The sequence below is a fragment of the Phragmites australis genome, chromosome 1, assembly GCF_958298935.1.
Source record: "Phragmites australis chromosome 1, lpPhrAust1.1, whole genome shotgun sequence".
In the NCBI taxonomy this organism is placed as follows: domain Eukaryota; kingdom Viridiplantae; phylum Streptophyta; class Magnoliopsida; order Poales; family Poaceae; genus Phragmites; species Phragmites australis.
Window position 1 is genome coordinate 52,974,999 of NC_084921.1, and position 24,637 is coordinate 52,999,635.

The 24,637-nt window shown below is 43.4% G+C and overlaps 1 protein-coding gene across 2 annotated transcripts; it reads right to left on the minus strand.

The window, feature by feature from the left end:
- Window positions 1–14,245: 14,245 nt before the first annotated feature.
- LOC133927212 (transcription factor bHLH77-like) lies at window positions 14,246–17,238 on the minus strand. 2 transcript variants are annotated; one of them, XM_062373571.1, is made up of 8 exons: window positions 16,050–17,238; window positions 15,745–15,960; window positions 15,585–15,650; window positions 15,418–15,486; window positions 15,221–15,295; window positions 14,894–15,118; window positions 14,721–14,814; window positions 14,246–14,634 (listed from the first exon to the last, which is right to left on the minus strand). In XM_062373571.1, exons 1-8 carry the CDS (start codon window positions 16,698–16,700, stop codon window positions 14,597–14,599), a joined length of 1,434 nt encoding a protein of 477 aa, XP_062229555.1. In that variant the 5' UTR covers window positions 16,701–17,238; the 3' UTR covers window positions 14,246–14,596. The 2 variants fall into 2 exon arrangements, with proteins under 2 accessions (XP_062229555.1, XP_062229557.1); XM_062373573.1 differs by lacking the exon at window positions 15,221–15,295.
- Window positions 17,239–24,637: the final 7,399 nt, after the last annotated feature.

The window sequence follows — 24,637 nt, forward strand, 5'->3', positions numbered from 1 at the left end:
GTGGGAGGCCTCGGTGGTGAGGCCGGCGAGCTTCCCGCCGGTGACGGACCAGCCGGGGCACATCGTTCTCTTCACCTCCTTCGTGGCGGCCGGACTGGTGCCGCCATTCTCGACCTTCTTCCTCCAGATCCTCGACACGTTCGGGATCCCATAGCCTTACCTCTCTATTTATAGGCCCAAAAAACTTGACCTCTAAATTTCCTAGTTTTTTTTCCAAAATACTCGTCTCTTGTAGTACACTCCTAACTACCACTGAGGGTATTTTGGTCTATTTTCTTTTCCATTCATTGGATGACCGTGGCGCTTTCATGACTTAGCTTCGCCTCGACGCAAGTTTCACGATGTTACCACGTACTCTTTCGGTCCTCCTACAGTTTTGAGGCCAAACTGTGAAACCCTCTACACGCTTCTCAAAGCGTGACTCACCACTTGCTTACACTATAAGGAAGCACTCTGATATCGACACGTGTACTCTGTATTGCGATCCTGACCTCCTGCAAGTCTCTCCCATTTCTAATCACTCGGGCCGCCTTGTCACTTGCACCGACATCCCTTTCGCTTGACTTTGTCAATACGTCGTCTTCATTCACCATTTCATGCTTTGCTTCACCTCCACGTGTACAGCTAGGATCACCCTTGACTCCGTCTGACCTCCTATATCGTCTGGCACCAAGCACCCGCTTAACCTCGATCACCCGTCATCGACCGCCAAGTTACATCCATCACTTGGACACCATAAGACAAGCAAATATATTTTTTTTCAACTACAACTACAATTAGTTCATAATCAAAATGCTCAAATCAAGCTCAAGCAATCCAAAACTAGACAAACCAAATTGATAACCTTGTCAATCACTCATCACATATAAACTAAGGTACATCTCAACTTAGTTTCTCAATCTCCTCTTTGATGAGTGCATTGACAACACCTTGAGGCACAAAGATTTGGGTTTAAAGAGATAAATCACATCCAAGCGATAAAAACTCGAAAAATAGCAAAAATATGTCACTTGGTGTAAGAAGGATTGCAAAAGGCCGAAAAGAGGCAAAGACAAGCCAAACCCTCAAAAGAGCAAGAAAAACTCAAAAACAAATACTCCCCCTTTATACATGCACATTTTTCATTTTTCCTTGAGGTTTGTTATAAATATTCTCATTTCTCTTCCTTTGAAGCATATTTATGCATATTCTCATCTTTGTGCATATGCTCTCCCCCTTTGGTCATACAAATATCAAAGATAAAATATTATGAATATGCAATCCTAAATGAGCTTTTACAAGTATACTACAAAGCATTTGCGAGAGCTAGAAATATCAAAGGGCTTCGGAAGGTAGAACGTGGAGCTCATAATCGCATAGAGGCTCAAAAAGAGATAGTGACACAAGAACACAAATCTTGACAAGCTAAACTTGAAGAATTAGTTGGCGCATTTAATTTCACATAGACGAATCATTTTTAAAGTGACCACCACATAAGCATCCACTCGTGCCGATGCAATACAAGCATTAAGAACTAGCCAATTTCAATCTCAAACTAGGCAAACAAATATTAGTGACAGTAGGCTTTGCAAACGCTCACATATAGAACCAAAACTTATATTGATCAAGTGATTAAAAAGAATTAAATAGTTAGACACATTTATTTACATTTTATTTTATCCTTATTTATCACTTATCCAAGCAAAATGTCGCGCGACTGGGTACGATAAACATCTTGAGGCTTTAAAACAACCATATTGAATCACAGTTTAGCACAAGAGACTTGATTTTTCATGATTATTCGATTTGCACAAGTTATCAAGATGGTCACAAGATCAAGTTAAATAGTTCATTTGTGATACAAGGAACACATGTTCCCCAAAATTCTATCATGAGCTAAACATTTAACAAAGATAGGAAAGATAGTGCAATATTTCCTAATCCACTATCTTAAACAAGGAAGACATAGAGCAAGATATTCATCAAACTAGCCTTAACACAAGCATTGACTAAGTCTAAGTAATTACGAACATGGTGATCAAGAATGTAGAATTTCATAGTCTACATGATTCATAAAATTGCCAAATTTCAACTTAAGGAAAGCAAGCTTGCTTGAAATGTATCATGTTAAAGCATCAAGAAGAGACTAAGATTAAAAGATTGCTCCACACAATTACTCAACTTAGTCCAAATTCAAGTCTAACAATCGAAAATACTAAAGACGTACAAGTCAAAGCTCAACTATTATGATTATCTTACATAATGAAATATAATGTAAATACAACAAAAGTAAAATAGAGTATGTACAAAGGACAACACCTCCTTACAAAATATTATAGGAATGGCGCACACCAAGCTTTCCAATTAAATAGGCAAATCTTGTAGCATCTAGAGGCTTGGTGAATATATCAGCTAGCTGGTGTTGAGTATCTATGTAGCTCAACTCAATGTCTCCCTTTTCATTATGGTCTCTTAGAAAGTAGAATCTCACATATATGTGTTTGGTTCTGGAGTGTTGAACTAGGTTGTTGGCTAAGCTTATGGCATTAGTGTTGTCACACAAAAGTGGCACACTCCTGAAATTCAACCCAAAATTTCTCAAAGTAGCAACCATCCATAAAATCTATGAGCAACAGCTACATATTCAGCTTCAGCAGTAAGACTACGCAACGCTAGATTATTTGCGAGAAGACCAACACACAAGAGAAGTATCAAAGAAGTGACAAGTACCAGATATACTTTTCCTGTCAATTCTACAACCAGCAAAATCAGCATCCAAAAAACTTCAAAGAAAAAGCGAATAGGAAGCAGAAAATTAAAGCCCATACTCGAGAGTGTGCTTGAGGTACCTCAGAATGTGTTTCACTGCTTGGCGGTGAGACGTCCTCGGTGAAGCTTGAAAGCGAGCACACAAGCAAATGACGAAGTGGATATCGGATCTTGTCATCGTCAAGTATAGGGGAGAGCCGATCATGCTTATGTACTCCCGCTGGTCCACCTCCTCACCATCTTCAACTGGATCAATCACGGTCGAGGTAGACATTGGTGTCGTCAAGTGATTTGCATCACTCATGTCAAAATTCTTCAGTAAATCCTTGGTGTACTTTATCTGGTGGACGAATGTACCTTACTTACATTGCTTGATTTGCAGCCTAAGAAAGAAGTTGAGCTCACCAATCATCGATATCTTGAACTCCCTACTCATAGTTTATGTAAACTTGGCCACAAGTGCATGAGAAGAGTCACCAAAAATGATATCATCCACATATATCTTAACAAGAAAGAAATCATTATCATGCTTTAGAGTGAACAAAGTTTTATCAGCTGACCCCATCACATACCCATGCTCTAGCAAGAAAGATATAAGCCTATTATACCAAGCTCTAGGTGCCTGCTTAAGCCCATACAAAATCTTTCTAAACTTGTAAACTCTATGTAGGTATTTGGGGTGCTCAGAGCTTGGGGGTTACCTAACATAGACCTCCTCGTAAATGAAAATATTTAGGAAAGCACTCTTAACATCTATTTGATGCAACTTAAAACCCTTGGATGCTGCGAATCTAAGAAGGATTCTAATAGCTTCTAGCCTAGCTACGGGTGCAAAGGTCTCTCCAAAATCTATCCCCTCAACCTGAGTGAACCCCTGAGCCACTAGTCTAGCCTTGTTTCTCATTACAAATCCATCATCTCCCTATTTATTTTTGAAAACTCATTTGGCTCCTATGATATGAACATTACGGGAGGGCTCTACAAGGTCACAAACTTGGTTTCCCTCAAAGTTTTCAAACTCGTCATGCATGGTATTGACCCAACTCGAATCAGATAAAGTATGTCTAACATCATGGGCTCAAAAGAAACAACGAATACAGAATCAGTAAAATGAGCATGAGAAGCAGATTTAGATCTCGTTGCCCTCTCATTGATGTCACCGATCGTCTTCTGTGGAGGGTGTCACCGCTAAATGTGTTGAGTGGTCTCAAGTTGTGAGTGTACCTCCCCCTCAAACACTATTGGTGTAGACACGAAAGCAGCTGAAGTGGAAGTAGAGGCTACAGGACCCTCTGCTAGAGTAGAAGAAGTAGGAGCCAGCTCTGAAGCAGGTGTGGTCAAGAAAAGCAGTAGATCATCCTCATCATCACCCAGAGCTGGAAGGTCGCCATCTACAAAGATGCACTCGCTCATCTCATGATCACCTGCACACTCAAGGACGTAACTAGCACAGGAGGTTGACTCATCAAAAGTCACATCATAAGATTATATGATGGTGTTAGTGTCAAGATTGTAAACCCTGTAAGCATGACTATAAAGAGAATACCATAAGAAAATACTATCGAAAGAACGCGACTCGAACTTGTCAAGATTGCCACGCTTTAGGATGAAGCACCGACACCCAAAAACTCATAAATGTGAAACCTTCGGCTTCCTCCGAAAGCTCAACTCATAAGAAGTCAATTTCAAGATCGAGCGCAAGAAAATCCGATTTAAGATATAGCCCGCTGTGCTAATGACCTCAGCCCTAAACTTTTTAGGAGTCCTATGCTTCACGCCAGTTGAAGCCACATGAGGAGAACTACCCCACTCATGATCTGGAGCTTGCCGCAGTTGTACACGCCCTGAAGATCTGGTGGCATTATCTCCTTAGAAATGTGTGCAACGTATACACTGATCACAAGAGCCTCAAATACATCTTTACCCAAGACGATCTTAACATGAGGCAAAGGAGGTGGCTGGAGTTGATCAAGGACTATGAGCTAGAGGTCCATTACCATCCCAGCAAGGCAAACGTCGTTTCTGATGCCTTGAGTCGAAAGGCTCAGTGCCATTGTCTTATGATCCCCCCTGAGGATTCTACCCTTTGTGATGATTTTCGGAGGTTTGGACTGGAAATGGTCTCGGAAGGTTTTCTTGCTAACCCAGAGGTCAAGTCTACCCTCCTCGACCAGATCAAGGAAGCTCTTAAGAAAGATAGAGGCATGGAGAGGATTCATGGTAAGCTCAGTGAAGGACAAGCTAAGTGCTTTACGCTAGATTATGAGGGTACTCTGTGGTTCAGGAAGAGACTGGTGGTCCCTAAAGTTCCGGAGTTGAGGAAGAAGAATCTGGATGAAGCCCATGATTCATTGTTATCTATCCACCCCGGGAGTATCAAAATGTATCAAGATTTGAAACAGAGGTTCTGGTGGACTCGCATGAAGCGAGAAATTGCCCGTTATGTCTCTGAATGTGATGTTTACCGGAGGGTGAAGGCCGAACATCTCAAGCCCGGCTGGCACACTTCAGTCATTACCCATTCCCTCCTAGCAGTGGGAGGAGATCATCATGGACTTCATTACCGGTTTTCCCAAGACCTCTCAAGGCTATGATTCAATTTGGATCATTGTGGACTGACTTACTAAGTCAGCACATTTTCTTCCCGTAAAGACCCAATACAATGCAAAGCATTATGCTGAGTTATTCCTCACACAAATTGTTTGCCTCCATGGGATTCCGAAGAAGATCATTTCCGATCGATGCACTCAATTCACCTCTCACTTCTGGAGAAGCCTTCACGAGGCTATGGGAACCGAGTTGTTCCATAGCACAGCCTCTCATCCACAAACCGAGAGGGTAAATCAGGTTCTGGAAGACATGTTGCGAGCATGTTTCCTCACCTATGGTAAGAAGTGGGAGATTTGCTTGCCATTTGCGGAGTTTTCATACAACAACAGTTATCAAGCCAGCATCCAAATGGCTCCATTTGAAGCTCTCTATGGCAGGAGGTGTAGAACGCCGCTAAATTGGTCCGAGTCTGGTGAACGGGTTTTCTTAGGCCTGGATTTGGTCAAGGATGCAGAAAATCATGTCAAGACTATTCGCCAGTGTCTCCTCACAGCTCAGTCCCGACAAAAAACTATGCAGATCGCCGTCGACGAGAGATAGTTTTCACTGTTGGAGATTATGTCTATCTCAAAGTGTCACCTCTCAAAGGGGTTTGACGCTTTCAAGTTAGAGGGAAACTAGCACCTCGATATGTGGGACCGTTCCGGATCATTGCTCGGCGTGGAGAGGTGACCTATCAATTGGACTTACCTTCGTCCCTCTCCCCCGTTCATAACGTGTTCCACGTGTCGCAATTGAAGAAGTGCCTTCGAGTTCCGACTGAAGTCATTGAAGTGGCGAATCAAGGATTGCAACCGAATCTCTCATATTGCGAGCACCCAATATGGATCTTGGATGAAGCGGGACGCAAGACTCGATGGCAATCCATAAAGTTTATCAAGGTCCAATGGAGCAACCACACTGACGACGAAGCAACGTGGGAGCGGGAGGATAAAATCTGCTCCGAGTATCCCAAGCTGTTTGAGAGCTTGTAAATGTCGTTATAATTTTGTACTTTTGGAACCTCTCGCATGTCTATGTTCATCACCATGTTGAATGGGAGTTTGTTTCCAAAGGTTGTGCCTCGGAACCCGTCCAACCGGAAGCGGGCAAAGCCTAGGTTTACTCTCTGTTGGCTCGTGGTCTGACCGGTGCCTCGGTCGGTCTGACCGTTGGTGGGCAGTCTGATCGCCACAAGTCTTGCGGTCCGACTGTTAGAGTCCAAAACTCTCTGTATAGATTTCGGTCTAACCAATGAACCCGCGGTCCAACCGTATCTCAGTCTGACCGGGCCTAGCGTCGGTCTGACCGCCACGGCACAGTGGGGTCCATTAGCCATCTTTTCATTCTGACGATGATTTTTGGCAAAATTCTTCTCCATTCATGGAAGAATCCTTCCCGCCTTGTCGCCGTCAACGTCACCCTAACTTTACCGAATCTCAGGTCGAGATTCTTCTTAAGGGGGGAGGTTTGTCACGTCTCAAAATCCGTAATTACATAATTAAGCATAAATATGCTTCTTAAGCATTATGTTTAATTCTGTGTGATTTTATTTTGTAACTCTATAGCAATTCGTTTAAAGTCATTCGGAGAGAGAAACTAATCCGAGAGAGAAAAGAATAGAAATTGCATTGGAAATACTCTGTTTCTCTAGCACATGGGCCCCATCGGAGTGGGCCAACCATCCCTCCCTCTCCCTCACTCTTCCGTGCTCCCCCTCCACCGGTCAAGCATAGGGGAGCTGCCCCCCCTCTCCCACTCAAGCTCTCTCTCACTCCTCCCTCAAATCCGCGCACAAGAACTTGGATTCGAGGTGAGTATGTGGTACCATCGTGATCCTTAGCTCATAAGCTTCCTATCCCTCCAATTTGTTTGCTCTTTCTCGAAGGATTTGGGCCGTATTTGATGTCTTTTGGTGTTTAGGGTTGAAACATGAGGAACACCAGGTTTCTTTGTCTCTCGAGCTTTTCCCTCCGTTTCCTTCAACCGATGATCCTCAAGCTCGGCAAAGCATCTTGGGTGAGTCTCCTAGGCTCCCATGGCATGAATGCACAATTTGGTTGGTCCAAATCTAAGAATTTGGAGCTAGGGTTGAAGTTCATGAATTCTTGATGTTTTGGTAGCAATAGCCAAGTTTTGATCGATTTCGGCTTATGCGTGTGGTCCTATGCGGTAGAGGAGGTCAAGATGATGCTCTAGATCCAAATCCCCACCCCAAAAGCTACCAGAATAGCCGGAAAGCTCACCAAGTTCCCTCGGTCGCATACAACAGTCTGATCGCGTTTCTTGACGGTCTGACCGCCGTTCCAGGAGTCCGACCGCCCTTTGGACCAGTCTGACCACTAGAACCCAAACCTCTCTGTTCGCTGGCGGTCTGACCGCAATTTTCGACAGTCCAACCGCCCCTGTTGGCGGTCTGATTGCGGTCACTTCAGACAGAATCGTTTCAGCGCAGTTCACTGTTCGCTGAAACTTGTAAAACTCATAATAAATTCTTTGTAGCTTCAAAAATCATGATACTAATTTTTTTGGTTTCATAATAACCTACTCTACCTATTAAAAATGTCCCCAACCATAAAATAATTAATTAAAGTTCTGAGATAAATTAATTTGTTTAAACCTTCATTAATTTGTTGTTAATTCTTTACAAGTCCAAAATTAGTGAAACCAATTTTGATAGTTTTCTTAAGACTTTTTCTAACTAGGAAAAATATTTTCATGCATTATGAAGTATATTTTATAGCATTTCATCATGCTTATTGCGATGCATTGTTTTCTTTAGCGACCGTCGAACCGGAGAATAGCGGGTTATCACGAGGAGGCTTTGTGATTGATCTCGTTTTGAAGAAGAGCAGCAAGGTAAGCATCTAAGCATATTGTACCTATTAATTTGGATCGTATGTGTCTAAATTGATAAATTACGCTTTATGTATGTTTGCATATTAGTGAGTCATCTGTCGGGAAATATGGGTAAAACCTATGTTGATGTATTACCTCTATCTTGTATTATTGATGATCCGTAGCCCTTGTAGGCGGGTTTTAACATGATGATGTCTAACTTAAAAGTGTTGCGAGATGCTTAGCAATGCATAGGTCACCAGTAGAAGTCGAGTAGTGGTATGTTCCATCGCTCGCGAGCTTTAGGTTTATTTATTGTTCACAATGACAATGTCGATGGTATTGGTTGGATGAGTGGTGAGGATGAGGTGAGATGTGGGTGCTGTTAGGGGTGTATTCTATCCCGGAGGAGTTCCTCGGGGTAGTTCGGGAGAGTAGCCCGGGCACCATAGACCGCTTTGCATCATTTAAGCACCGATCGCCGGTGTTGTTGGCTTTAGCACTTCTCCGTACTCGCAACATGCTGATATAATGGTAAGGTAAGCCAAGTACCGTAAGTCATCGCGTTCATTCGACTCATGCGCCTGGGGTGTGAGCAAGGGCTTGTAGAGGCACCGAGAAGCGCCGGTAAATCGTGGTATGTTCGGGGTCTCGGTGGCCTCCACATACATCGGGCATGGGCACAAAGGTTCGGGGTGGGTACGTGAAACGTTGATACGTGAATCATCACTCGTGACAGACGGGTCGTGCGGGCAGTGGTCTCATGTCGTGTGGGTATAGGAGTACTCCCGTACAGGGTGTAAAATCAATTCGAATTGCCGCGCTCTCGGTCATGAGCATGTATCTGTCCATCTGCATTGATCGTAAAGTCACGAATGTGGGATGATTAGTATGTTGGGAGGTGGTTGGTTGTTACTATTGTTGGTCTATTATGGTTCCATTTACAATATTTGTTATATTATGTTGTTGGTTATGGAATAGGTTGATACAGGGGTTCTAGCGTAGATGCTCACACAGTTGTGTCAAGTTGTGTCAAGTTTTTCTTGCTAATGGCTCAATGCATAATCCTTGAAGTCGAGCTATTTATATGTGCTCTATGGATTAAGTCTTGCGAGTACCTTCGTACTCAGCTGCTCTACAGGTTTTGCAGGTGAGGAGGAGTCGTGTTTAGCTACTTCATGTTCGCTGATGTCGGTGGCGGGCAAGAGTGGTGCATCCTACTCTCTTGTAGCGTGCTTTTGGGTGGAGCCTAAGGGTATATGGCTCTGCCTAGTTTTTGTGTTGTTAGGTTTTGTTCCGCTACGTAGTTTATCTTTCATTGTAAACTGTAATAGAACTTTAATTATTTGCTCTTTCTTAATCTATGTTGTGATGCTAAATGTTGGAAGGCATGTTGTCGGTGATATGGGAACCGGGGGTTCCAGCGTCCCGAGGCCAGGGCAGCACAGTGCCACATGGCGCCATCCCTCAAGGACCATCTCCCCGAGGGCTCAAGAAAAGCCAGACCCATGAGGGGGTGCTCGGGGCCAAGAACAGTTGGTCCCCGAGTACCCAGAGTTCCCCGAGGACCCGAGAAGAACCAAGTCCGGGAGGGGGTGCTCGGGGCCAAGAACAGTTGGTTCTCGAGTACCCAGAGTTCCCCGAGGACCCGAGAAGAACCAGATCCAGGAGGAGGTGCTCGGGGCCAAGAACAGTTGGTCCCCGAGTACCCAGAGTTCCCCGAGGACCTGAGAAGCCCCTTGCTGGTGGACCCCGCAAGGGCTCCACGGTGAGGTGTCAGTCGGTGGGAGGCCCGATGCCGCATTTAAGGGGAAGCATGGCCGGTCACATCCAACCACTCCCCCCACGCCTGTTGTACTGAGTACGTCAGTCCCTGCCACCGCCTGGTAGGAAGGTGTGGGGATAATTAATGCGATGGGTCCCATCGCACATCACCCCGCAGGGCCTATAAAGGAAGACGGCTTGAAGATATCGTCGATGGGCTAGAGGCGTATCGTCTGTCGCCCTGCCGTGTCAGACCTACTCTGACTGGACGGGCATGCGGGGATATTCAGTGGCTGGCCGGTGGGCCCCCTCTGCACCTACTAAAGTTGAGGCGTAATGACCGACGAGACCGACCGAAAGGCACATTTTCAACCCCTGTAACATCAAACTGTAGACCCATAATGGTTGTTTTCCATTTATGGTTTACGGGAACTTGTGCCCCCGATTTGGGCACATCGAGCCTCCCCCCGATAGGATAAAAGGGGGGGGAGCACTTCGTAGAAGAACAAGTTCCGCAAGGTTGAAGTTAGAAGTTCAGGCCAAGTTCAGCAAGTTCAGAGAGACCGGCACTTGAAGACTAGAGCTTAAGACTTGATAGATAGACCAAAAAACCTTGTAACACAGAGATCTAGAGAAAGGCATTCCAAGAGCATTAATAACACACCAGACACATAGGAGTAGGGTATTACGCCTCCGTACGGCCCGAACCTGTCTAAATCCCTTGTGCATTTACTCCTACTAGCCGACGATCATCCGTACCGCCTAGATCCCATACATTCGCATTAACCCCACATACGAGGTAGATCCAGAATTAGCCCCCCGGCCGAATCTCAAAGGGGGTCCCTCAGGATCCCCGCTTGTGGTGTTCATCCACTGACACATGTGTTCCGATCTTGAGCGCAAAATACGTGCTGAGACTACCGAAGCAGTATTCGGGTTAATCATTGAAGTCATGATTAAGTAAATGATCGAATTAATGATTAATTTGAATACTGTTTGGATGGTTCGTCACAGCCATCTTGTCATGATTCTTCTTAAAGAAGGGTTTCTTGTGCTTGTTGTAGTCGTGGTGGACATCCTCCCTTTTCTTGAGCTTAGGGCAGTCCGCCTTAAAGTGGGTAGTGTCACCACACTCAAAGCAGGTACGAGAACCACCCCTCCTGCGGTCTCGGTGATCGTTGTAGAAGTAGGTGAACTTCTTCACAATCAGCACAAGGTCCTCATCATTCAACGCGTCCACCTGCTCCTCTATGACAGAAACAAAGGAAGACAAAGTAAATCCACTCGATTAAGTGTTATCACAAGAAAAGTCAGCTGCAGATTGATTGTTACCACCAGGTCCGGAAACCAACTCCATATTCTGAGACAGGAGATTTCTGAGATCGATCCAAGCCGTCTTGGTTATCTCGGTCGACTTGAGCTTGCTGAAGAGTTCATCACAAGTCAACGTGTCATAACTTGGAGACTCTTCAATGCTCGACATCTTCACTTCCTATATGTTACGGTCAAAAGCATAGAGAAGCTTGATCACTCTCTCATGGTCAGAATAGGGCAAAACACCAGTTGATCTAAGTTTGTTGATAATCCCATCAAAGCGAGCAAACATCACATCTAAAGACTCTTTGGGGTCTTGCACAAACATTTGGTATTCTTGGTTGTTTATGCTTTGACGTCTGGCCTTAATCTAATTAGTGTCTCCATGAAAGACACTCAGAGTATTCTAGATCTCCCGAGCAGTATGGAGTTGATGGACCCTGTCAAACTTAGGCTAGTGAACAAAATATTTTTGACCTTGTTTTTGGCATTTTACTGTTCAATTTGAACCTAAGTCATGCGAATAGCAGAAATCTCGTAGTTAGAATTAACTACTTTCCATATTGCACTTCCTTAGCTTAGAAGATAAGCCTCCATACGCACATTCCAGTATAAAAAATCACGGCCATCAAATAGCAAAATCTTTCTACTTCTCTCCATGTCACCTACGGATCACAAAGCCAGTTAAGGTCAACAAGTGATCAAATCAGAGGACCAATTGTAGGACCGAGAATGAAGACTAGAGGGGGATGAATAGACGCCTCAGCAAATTTCTTTCGAAATAGATTGTCTTCTCCAATTTTATCACTCAACGCACCTCAAGAACAAAGCATAACACAAAACACATAAACACAGCAGAAACACAGAGCTCAACCCGGAAGATCCGTCTAGAACAGAAAAAACTCAAAGAATTCAAAAACCAAACTTGAAGATCCAATCAAAGATGGGTCTCATTGTTGGAATCGAACACTAGATTCTACAGTAAACCAATTCATAGCTCATCCGTACACAAAGTTTAGAACTTGAGAAAAAAGATTCAAAAATCAAAGATAAGGCCACCGGTTAAAGAAATTCTCCAAGTTGATTATCTAGAGTCAAGAGAGTTCAAGACACAATGGTATAGACTCGTATGTGATTTTTATGCATATAGCAATAAGAAGAATGACTTCACAATATGCTGAAAATTCTGTCCAAAAACCAAAACGAATCACAATAAAACACCAAAAACTTGCAAACTTGCAAGGGAACCAATAAAGAAAAACTAGAAGAAGCGGAATTCAAACTTATAAAAAACATAATTTTCATTACTCAAAGATATCAGTCATATTTTAGATGGATTATAAATATTTTTCGCTCAAAACTCTCATCAAATACATAGGCTAAACACTCATCCGTCATCTCCTCTAAAACCCTAACACTAGGCTCTCAAATGAGTGACACAATAGGCTCAAGTGGCTGGTTCCTCCTTTCTCATAGCCTTAACCCTCTATTTACAGGCTCAAGTAGTTTTTTTTCCAAAATACCTATCTCTTGTAGTACACTCATACCTACCACCGATATAATTTTGGTCTATTTTCTTTTCTATTTATAGGACAGCTATGGCGTCTTCACGACTTAGCTTCACATCGATGCAAGCTTCGTAATAGTATCACGTACTCCTCCAGTCCTCCCACGGTTTTGAGGTCAAACCGTAAAATCCTCGGCACGCTCCTCAAAGCGTGACTCGTCACTTGCTTACACCTTAAGCAAGCGCTCTGATGTCGACACATGTACTCTGTCTTGCGATTATAACCGCCGGCAAATATCTCCCTCTCCTGATTCCTCGGACCGTCTTGTCACTTGCACCAATATCCCTTTCGCTTGATTTTGTCAATACATCGTTTTCATCCTCTGTTTCATGCTTTATTTGACATTCACTTGTACAGCTAGTATCACCCTTGACTCTGCCCGACCTTTTTAATCGTCCGACACCAAGTACCTGCTTAGCCCCGATCACCCACCGTCGACCATCAAGTTATATCCGTCGCCTACACAACATGATACAAGCAAACACATTTCTTTAACTCTAACTCCAGTTAATTCATAATCAAAATACTCAAATCAAGTTCAAACAATCCAAAACTCGACAAACTAAATCGACAATCTTATCAATCACTTATCACATATAAACCAACACACATTTCAACTTAATTTTTCAAAAACAGTGATTAAGGTTCGAAGCAGTGAAACACTGCTCTAAGATCTTGGGTCCAACTTATTTAGTCTTGATTTGGAGCTAGCTTATCTATATCCTACACAAGATCGTTCGGTTCGGTCCAACTCAAGAAAAGGAGCGATCAGAACAACTCGCTCCGCTGATTCCATTTTGTAGCGTGATCACAGCCTGGATGATTTGGACTCACTGAAGTGGATTGGGAGCTCGAATTCTTAACAACTAAAGTGAGTGAGAGAGATTTAAAAAAATCTGATGTAGCTATAGATGAACAGGAGCAGCTTAAAAAAATCTGATGTAGCTATAGATGAACAGGAGCAGCATAGCATAGCATCGCACTGAATGCCGTTGCACTGCTTGTGAATGGGAGGCCTCCTCAGCCCTGCCCTAGTGCTGTCACTTTCTTCTGGTACTTATCATACCGGTACAAAGCATCCACAAATCCACTCCCAGTTCGAGCACAACTTGCTTGTTCCTTTTGTCCATGTGCTTGGCCTCTCTTCTTGGCTGTATATATTCCAGAAGGAAAATTCCTGGTTCCTGTGCTCCAAACACCAACCTTTTTTTCTTCTAAAATACGCAAGAATACTATGTATCTTTGTATCAAGAAGAAAGTTTTTGTCAAGCACCATTACAGCGTGATTGTTTACAACGCCTCAACATCCGATGACAGCTCCAAGGACCAACCAGAACAATGCTATGCCTCTTAGCAAGATGCAGGAATCAAAAAGTCGATAATTCTTTCAGAACCAAGGGTTCAGCTTTATGGAGATCGGCAAAGACAGGCATAATGATATTAAATAGATATATCAGCTACAAATATAATGGCAATACAAATGATATTACACGTCTTTTCCTATCGCTTGAGAGGACAAGGGTCTGACTGAGCATATACTGCATGCACCACATTGCGCGCGAACTTGTAGCTAAACAAGCGGCGATGGAAGCAACCAACCGCCGTGCGTGGTGCTTTTCGTTTTGTTCAAAGAATCATTACACCAGGGTGAAAAATAGAAGCTAAAACACTGCTAGGGCCCAACGTTGTTAGGTTGAACCTCGGAGTGCTTCCGCTGCATGCTGACCTCTCTTTATATACACGGGCGTGGAGCTTTGGACTGAACTTTAACTATGTCAAAGCTCCATTTTCATGTGGACTATTTGCAATGAACCTGATCAACGGCAATTCAGTATCAGAATTCATATATAGCAACATCAACTAAGACAACGGTTTAATAAGGTGCTGAAATTGGCCTACCATTGTAGCTGTTGGAAGAGGTGTCAATCTCCTGACTTTGCCCAATATCCATTTGAACAACACTTTGAAGATCGTCTTGCCAGAAAGTCCCAACCTGTGATGAGTTGATTTTTTATCCTTAGTGTCACTGTATGAATATGATTTGAGCTCAAGTCATTGCTGTGCATTTTTACCTGTGAGTCAGCATCACTGCATCCATTGAGAAAAGGATGCTGCGAATTCATCTGTCTACAAAATGCAGGGTCTAGCGGATGCATAGAACTCTGGTTGTCTACGCCATTGGTTAGACTGCAACCAAGAGGGTTCCCCGGGTGAGGATGGTTAATGTATGACAGCGGTGCGCCTGAGGTCTCCAGTGGAAAATGTGAGCTCTGCAACGGGCCGCATGACTGCTGCATCTGATTACAAACAAATTGGAACATGAGATAGGATGAACTACTATGTTGCCTCAATAAGACGGAACCAAATGTAGTAATGTGATCATATATGCTTGTCCTCACATCTTTAGGAAGGAGGTTAGGCAAATTGTTGAAGTCTAGCTGGGGATTCACAGTGGCCAATTTCATGGACAGAAACTGCAAAATGGATGTGAAAGGGAAGGGTTCAGATAGCATGTGTCGACGTTTGTTCCATTCTAAAACAGCAAAACCTGCAGTTTCAATATAATTTCAGCTGTGAATTGACAGTGGACATATACCTCGACTTGCCGTTGCAAGGACTGCACGTAGTTTATGATTTCATCGAGCATAACTGCCTTGCCAACCACCTGAAACAAGTAACATTTCCCAATTTCCAATCTGAGCACACCAAACTACTCAAGTGACAGCAAGTGCCTGATATCAATGATGAGTACTTCTCTGTTACCTTGTTGCAACCCGGCACAAGATCCTGCAGCAGCTTCATCCTCTGGCTGATTTTTTCCCTTCTCACCTGAATTGTTTAACAAGAGGAGAGAAAACAACACATAAATCCACAGCAAAGATGATAACAAGAACAATGCAATTGAGGCCACCAAGAATTGTACCCTCTCGGCAAGGCTGTGGCTGTCTGTCGCCTCACCGCGCCTCGCCCGGACATGGATGTAGTCCTTGGGCGGTTCCGGGGGTTTCGACGTGCTGTCCTTTCCCTGCTTCTTGCCACCATTCTCGCTGTTGCTCTGCGCGGCCTTCCCCTTGGCGGAATTTTCCTCCGCGTCATTACTCTCGTCCGCCGATTTGCACCGCTTCCCGCTAGATTCCTCCTGTAAAACGCTCCAAAATGATATCTTTGCTCCAAAACTGAACTGCGTGGCAAAATGGAGCGCCAAACCGAACGCAATTTTACACGTACCTTAGCGAGATCATTGACGGAGGTGGACACGGGGCCGTCCTTGCATTTCCCCTTCCCGCTGGCCTTCCGCTTCCTTGCATTGCCGTCGGAAGGCCCCTTCAGCGCCATTTCCGCGCTGGCCGACGCCGGATCGGATACTGATGACTCGTCCCGGCCGTTCCCGAGCTCCAGCTCCTTCAATGCGCTGACCGGGCCGGCGTCCGGGAGACCGAACTGTCCAGGGACGGCGCCGCCATAGACACTACCGCTGGCGCGGCCGTCAAAGCCGGAAAGCCTCGCCGCGCGCTCGGCGAAGCCTGGGTCGGAGAGGAACTGGTCCAGGTGGCCCATTGGCATGAAGTTCTCCAGGATTGGCAAGCCGGCGGCTCCCGCGCCACCGACCTGCGGCGGTTGGTAGTGGTGGAACTGGCCCATCATGGATAGGTTGAGCTTGGGGGGTGAGCTGAGAGGAGTGCCACCGTGCTGCGGCTGCGGCGAGATCCCGTGGAGAGCGAGGCCGTCAGTCGCCGCGGCGGCCGTCGAGTTGGACGCCGGGGAGGAGACCATCGAGCTGAGCGCCTGGCCGAGGTGGTCGCCTGCGGCCATAGACTGGTCCCACTTGAGGTTGAGGAAACACGACGACTCCGGCGCCGGCAGCAGCTGGTCGTTCATCTCCGGCGCGCCGAGGCCCCGCCGGAATTGAGCAAAGATTTGAGCTTTCTGCAGCGGGCTCCCGCAATCGCTCGAGAAACCGGGCAATCCCCACCCAAGAACCTGAATTCCGACCAAGAACACGCGCACCCGCGAGCTGCAAACCCAATTGAGCAAAGAAACGCGGGAGGCAAGCAGCGGAGCTCCCACCAAATCCCACTACGGGGCAGAGATAAGGTCCGAGAAGATAAAGGCAGGAGCTTTTCGTGTGCGTGACAAAGCAAGCAAAAGTAGGGGAGCAGTAAAGGAGTGGAAAAGAAGCACCTAAACCAAAGCAAAAGCTTGCAGCAGGCAAAAGCAGATAGGTTGAGGAGCTAGCAGTAGCAAAAAATTGAGATTGCGAGTGTGCGCTGGGGCAGTATGTATATAGGTCCAGGATGGCATGGGTCAAATTGGATGGCTTATGGGCATCATCACCTCAGCCTTTCCTGCCATGAAAGGAGGGAGGAGGGAGGAGGAAGCTAGAGGGGAAGTGGCGGTGAGTTGCTTGCAGGAGGGGGGGGGGGGGGGAGCGAGGGGGGAAAGGGGATGCACTTGCTTCTGCCTTTATTTGTGCTGTAAACCAAAAATATATATAATTTGCTTTTGTTTTGTTTTCTGATCCTGGAAATTTTTTAAGGAGAAGGAGATGAAGGTGATGGTCCCAAGCAGGGATGGTGTTGTTTTGCTCATGAAATTGAGAGATCGACCGATCATTGAATTGGGGAGGGGGCACGGTCAGAAGGGGACAAAGGATGCTAGGTAGTCTGGGTTAGATCGTATACTAGCCAAAAACTGAATTATTTTTAATGGTTTTTGTGTTTTTAATTCCAGGATAGAACATGACCCCATTGGATGGAAACCGCTCTGATTTGTTTTTGTGTTGTGATAATTGTTTGAGACTGATTGGGTTTTTTAGCCCCTTCTGTTTGATGATGTTGGTACCTTAGCGTGGGGTGGGTGGAAATGTCTGCCTGTTTTTTAGCTCTGGAGTCCAGTAGGTCTGTTTGTTTGCTGTTTTTGTTTTTACTTTTTTTGAAAGTTGTGTTTTTGTTTTTTTTCTAAAAAGTTATTTTTTAATTTTAGCTGTTAGATTTTATAATAGATTTTTAATTTTTAGCATACAAATTCTTAGAAAAATTATTCTCAATTAGCTTCTTAGTTTTTAGTTTATCTTTTTCAGAAACAAGCTTCTGATTTCTCCAAAAAATCACTTTTCAGTAAACTCATTTTTTTTTTTTAGTTTTTATCTTGTGTCATAAGAGAATCCAGAAGCAGAAGCACCAAACAAACAGTGCCTTAATATCTATGATCTGATCTATTTGTAAATTAAAGACAAATTTATAGAACTATAATGATGCACAAGTTTGTTTAATATTGATTTGTTAATATAACTTTATTAATACTTTCGTACATATTAATAGTCAATTTTTGAATGATCGGTTTCTCGATATATCCAACATCAATTTTTAGCCAAGTTAACAATAGTAGTAACTTAAGTTTTTCTACTCCAGATTTATCGCAATTTTCTAAGTTCTTTTGTATTCTGAATTTTATCGGTTCTTCTTCTAGCATATTTCCTGTCCTATCCCTTGCGGATGAAATCAAGACTCTGTCTCTCGGCGAGTTAATTGTGTTGAAACCCAAATAACAGAACTTTGAACCAAGGAGATTCTATTCCCTCTGTTGATTACTACTATTAGTTGTATTTTGACCACCTTCAATGACTAAGCTCCAAGGTTGAGAAAGTCATCAAAGATATGACAACATTTCCTTGTATTTATTGCTTTGGAAAAACATAAAAATATATAATACTTTATGTGGTTAGCCATGCATAAAAACTTAGGAAAATCTAAGAACAAAAGATAGATATGCTTGTGATTAAGTCTTTGTCTTTGTAATAATAGTTTGTAACAAGATCGCAAAATAGATAGGTTCAATAAAACTCAATGTTGGCAGTACCTCATCTAGAGCTAGGACATAGACAGATCCACATAAGCATGCAAATGACATGAAATACGAATAAAAACGGGAAGGGCTTTATGATTGGCCCGGGAGATTTGTCCAACCCCGCCTGCCCACCAAACATGAACACGTACTGTGTATCTATACTAGTGTCTAGTGGATACCGGACCAGTGGCTGCTGCCTCTTCTGCTACGTGCTATCGTAAAACACAGTTTAGACTATGAAACCGGCCGCTCGCATTAGGATTTTTGAACAAGTGGTGTCTCACCAATCGACAATTCGGTGCTACAGTAGATCTCATGCTTCATTTTTGTTAGACCTACGCGTTAATCTGACCCGTTAGTATGATATGCTTGTCTTTCCCGTTGTGTGAAAGACCTACGCGTTAAACTAGCAAGGTTTACCACGCGTAGACCCCATTAAGGGTGTAAACTAGCCTGGCATCTGAGCCTTAGCTCGGCTGGCAGTGACGAATGGAGCAAGGAGCTCCTCTCTCGAGCCACCCGTGTTCGAGCTACAGGGACTGTGCGGGATACACGCCCCGTCAAAGGCTCCAAAGAAGCCTCCGGGAAGGGGCCCGGCGATCTAAAAAAAACTAGCAGAGCCGAGTCGGCTTGACTACTTCACCGAGTTGGAAAAAAGGGTTTAGGCTCGAACCAGCTCGGCTTGAGTCAAGAGCCATCTGCTGGAGCCTGCCGGGAGGCCATGTATAGACATGCATCAGTTACTGAAAGAAATTACTTCACTAAGATACATAGTTACTATGATAATATACTGAAATTAAACTCTGCTAAAAGTTCAGATGTCGTTCATTTGAACAATATCATCACAAGACAAGGTGATCAACAACAGAAGTTTCAGTTATCACAAAATTTCCAGAATGCATTGCATCATTATACTATCATCATGATTCATGACACTGTCATCCTCTTGATCAGCTCCTCTAGGCCATGGGACTCTACGGCAATCTTTGACGCCACCGATGATAGAATCAAAAACCGGCGTCGTTGGCACTCTTCCTTACCGAGGCTAGTTGCTGGGACTCCGCAGCACTGGCTCCACTGGTTCTATGGACTGCGGTAGCGCGGTCGGAGAGGCGACGCTCTGTGGTGCGGGCATGCTGTGGTGGTTCCATGGACTGCGGTAGCATGGTCGGAGAGAGCTGTGGTGCGGGTGTGAAGTTGCGGAGAGGCAACACGTCAAGCTGTAAATGGCACGTCAGTGCCACGCCTGGAGGCTGGAGTCTGCGAGGAGGGAGTGCGCCTCTGGCAGCAACGCGTCTCTAGCGGAGCGGCGGCGGCGTGTCCCTAGCAAAGTGGTGGCGACACGTCCCCAGCAGAGCCACGGAGTGACGACTGGCAGAGACGTGGAATGGATGGGTGTTGTGTTGTCGTGTTGGTCGAACGGAATCGTGGAACCCTAAACACTAAAGCAGCACACCAACACGCGTGGACTGGGACGTTGATCTCATGTGGACTGGGACGCCGAACAAGCCAACGAGCCACTCGCGAGCTGAGAATCGATTTGACATCGAGCTGGGAGATGGTTCGAGCTCAACTCATTTAGCCTCTAAGTCGAGCCGATCCTTTCTGAGTCCGAGCTGGCTCGTATGCCTCAAGCTTCATTTCCAACCCTAGATCTTACCTTCTAGGCTGGTGTCTCTGGTTTTTCTATAGCTTCATCTATACTAATATAAAAAGCACAAATTTGGCGGATCCAAATAATCTCAGCTATAGATCCACCTAGATCATATGGTCTATGTTGCTCCAATAACATTGCACATCACATCACGGCTAATTTGGAAATCCATATCAATTATTAATTAATTTTCTTCCGCTCCTTTAGTTCCTAAAATGCATATCCGAATTGATTAATTATCCGATTATCTATCATGATCAATTATCTGATTAATTTGGAAACCTCAAAATGGTGATTGATAAAGTCGATATGCAAATATTTGTAATAAAGTAAGAATAACTAATCTCAACGTGTGTATCAAAGATATAAACATGAGTTTTTATACAGGTTTATACATCTGTTAAAATAATAGCCCTACGTGATGTCTTGTCTTGATTAATCTCAGGAAAAGATTATTACAACTGAGGGTGCATAGATCCAATCCTAAGCCTCTAGATGAAATCTCTTGTATCCTATGTCTGGAAGCCCTAGTCGGATGAATCCGTCGGAGTATGATGTTGTCGTGGATCTTCACTAGTTGTTTGTGATTCCTCATAGGCTTGCTCTATGGTTTGATATTGCATCTAAGACTTGCTTGGGATGGAATTGGCGTGCTCTAGATGTACCTCTCTCCTTCCTTATATAGTCAGGGCGAGGTAATTGTATCTTACTCGGATATCCCGAGCGTAACTATCCCAAACTATGCCTCTTTCGGATATCTAGAAGATTCTTTTATAATCCGACGGTTGATAACTATATCGAATACGATTAGCTACTAGTAATATCAATATAAACCTTATTTACCCATAACAATTATAGAACCTACTCTATCGAGATGAGTACACATGTACGATAGATATTTGTTATGAATATACTGTATTTATAGTAAATGTATAATTACTCATTACACATTCTTGTCAGACGCCGACTTCCAGCGCGTGTGCAAGCTGACGCGCTAGAAGTACCCCCTCCGCTACTAGATTGTTGTGGATGCTGACTGTGACCGCATGTGTTGTAGTTTAACGTGTGAGCAGGGACTTCTATCAATGGTGGCTCCTTGTTGCTATTGTAGTTCAATGTGTGTTGGGGGCACAAGGACTTTCGTATTTCTGTTGATGATGTTTCTTTTTTTGAACGGTGTTTCCCCAACTGCTTGAACTTCTAGGAGAACAGGGAGTATGGGACTAGGGCTTAAACCCTCGCTGGCTCGACTACTCTTAAAGTCTTACCACTGAGCTTCATATCTGTCCGCAATTGATGATATTTGTTCTTTTTATTTATGTGGCTTGTCGTTCTATGAAGAATGTTCATACTTTGTATCACCATCGTTTCCGACTATGGCGTAGGAGGTTTTATTCATTCATTTGGGTTTTCCAAGCATCTACGACGATGATTTTGAGGAGCTTGGGCCGATTGCAAGGCTAATAAACGGAAGTATGTACTATTTTTAAATCTCTTCATGCTGTATTATGTAGTAGGGATTGAAAGGCATCATATTTTATCTTATGGTTCACCTGAACTTGATCTATGTCAAGAAATGTTGCTCAAACTTTTATTATTTTGTTTTTCTACTTATGCATGGACAAGTGATAAAGATGCATTAGTCAATGCTGTCATTTGCTCTTGGTTCACCCAGCCAGCTATTTTATCATGTGAAATTTTATCTCGCGTTACAATATTATTGAATTTTTTTTCATCAGCTACGCATTATCGAAAGTTTCAGCTCATGGTGTAACATTAATGATTTTTTTTAAACACTAGATTCCAGGCGCTTCCTAGTGATTACAAGTATGCCTATATGAAATTTACTCTTCAGAACGTCTACTGATCCGTGAGCGCTACCATTCGAATTTGAGTGATACTACCGTGTTCCTTTTGGCATCGCGAGCACTCTTCAGACAGGTGCTAGTGGCGTGAGATTCCTTCACCAATCAACAGCATCTACCTCGAGAATGACGCAAATGCTAGTAAAATCATTGAAGGGGGTCAATAGGCTGAAGCTCCTCTCTCTCCGTGGAGCAGGATCATTGGATCATTAGTCCAAATTCGTCGAGACAGCTCTCGCAGGAGCCAAGTGTACGAACAGTAAAGCTGCCTCTCCCGGTATAGTACATGCCAAATAGTGCTTACGGACAGGCACTGTTCTGTTGCAAGGACACGGGAAAATGTCTCGGAATCACAGGATGGCAGGGTAAACTGAATCCCTTTGCCTTAAAATGGTGAAGCCTTTATGGAGAAGTCATCCAAGGAGGAAAAGGAGAAGTCATCCATGCTTGCTTCTGGTGCACTGCTACTCCTTTCTTTTCTGCTTTTCATAAAACCTCTTGTTACTTCCATGCACCCTTCATTGTGTTAAAGTTTAAAAATCGGCCTTTTATGGCTACAAAGTGCCCTTAAATTCGATGGTTTGGCGTATTTCATATTCTTAGTAATCTCCATGATTTGGAGAAGTACTGGAATGTCCTAGCACCATGACAATTTGACACCCCTCTGCAAGAAAAGAAAATGAAGCCGGCCGTTCAGTTGAGACTTGAGACACATAACGTGCTGGAGTGCTTGACCATGCCTTCTGACTTCTGAGACAGCCATTTTTTTTGTCTAATCAGCTGGTGGCGATTTTCCTCTTCTTCATCTATCTATAAATAAATTAAGGAAGAGGCCTTTAATTCCACCGTCTCAACCAATGATATGAAATGAAATGGATCCGATGAAACCGCGGACGTGCTTGCTCGCTTTCCTGGGTGCTGAACAGACGGGACAGGGCGTGCAGGTATCACTTCACTAGTACTGGCTGGAGGGAAAGGTGGGGAGCAAGGGTGTGTCCACACCTACTAGTGATGAGCCTCCTCCAAAATAAATTTTCTAATCCAATCCAATTTAATTTAGCCCTAATGCATGCACAGTTTCTTGGTACCTTTCCAATGTCAGACACCACTTCTCCACACCCAAAATTTTCCAAAAAAAAAGCAAACACAACTTCTCCACACCTAAAATTTTCCTACTATATAAAACATGAGTTTGTTCTCATGTCATCTCTTTCAATACTCTCGTTTCATCTAATAAAAACTCTTAAAATTCAAATAATTTACTCACTTTTATCATTCATCTGTATCCTCGTGTCTCCGTGTCTCATTACCGGCAATGGATATGTGAACTGCTTTACTAATAAAAATGATTAAATAAATTAGGAGGAAAATTATCAGATAATCCTCTCTCAATGTATTATCAAACTATGATATCACTCTTGACGTATTTGTTTGATAATGCTCTAATGACATATTTATATCTCATTACTTTAAATTTATATTTAATATTATTACTTTTAATATTTATATTTTTATTGTAATATACATATACTTAGCCAATTAAGAAGAAAGGAACTCCTTTGGTCAATGGCCGGTTTACAGAAGACGTGGGCAAGTGGTTTTTCGATTTTGATGATAAATCGCGCCGCTCCGTTTGGATGGTATGAACACTACCGATTTTCGGCACGTATACATTTATGAACCTCGTGCGAAGTTCATGCATGGAAACATTGCACGAACTAACTCCGCGGTTGCCATTAAAAAAACGAGTTGGCACCGATGCCACCAAATCGGGAGATGAAGGTAGGGTTCGTGAGATGGAATGGAATAAAGCAGATTTATTTTATTTTTAAGTAGTTTGGATAGAGAGTAGCAGAATGTAATATTTCAGAATTATAAAATATTTTTTAAAGATTCAGAACGAAACTGTTAAAAAAAAATAGTGAAACGCAACTGTCCTACTTCAAATGTGACACTAATGGTGAGATCAAGATATTAAAATAGAGTTGTTTCATCTATCTACCAAATAAACATCTATATATAAATAAAATCATCGTATCTTCAAATATATAAATAAAATTATTTTATCTCACATCGCTCTCCATCCAAACAATACCGAAGTCGGCCAACACGTTCGAGGTGGCAGCCAAGCTAGGGTCTATTTTTTCAGCTGGAGATTGTGAAAAACAGTTTATAGATTGTGAGTTGTAAGAAGCTGAATTGTAAAATCTAGATCGTAAAAGCTAGATTATAGATTGGTACGATTTGGTGGAAGATGGATTGCTGGATTGTTACAATCTAGATGTTAGATTGTAATAATTCAGCTTTTACAATCAACTGTTTGTTTCAGGTTTTGAATTATAATCACAATACAACTTTTACAATCTAACTATTTATTTTAACTTTTAAATTTTAATCATAGTCCAACTTTTACCATCCGAAACAAACAACAAATTATGCTACGGCCACTC

Excerpts from the sequence above, each read along its gene's own strand:
- LOC133927212 (XM_062373571.1), bottom strand. The coding sequence starts at position 16,700 with ATGAACGACCAGCTGCTGCCGGCGCCGGAGTCGTCGTGTTTCCTCAAC. Across the intron at positions 15,651-15,744 it reads GCCACAGCCTTGCCGAGAGG|GTGAGAAGGGAAAAAATCAG; the intron begins GTACAATTCTTG and ends TAAACAATTCAG. Across the intron at positions 14,815-14,893 it reads GCAGTGATGCTGACTCACAG|GTTGGGACTTTCTGGCAAGA; the intron begins GTAAAAATGCAC and ends AACTCATCACAG.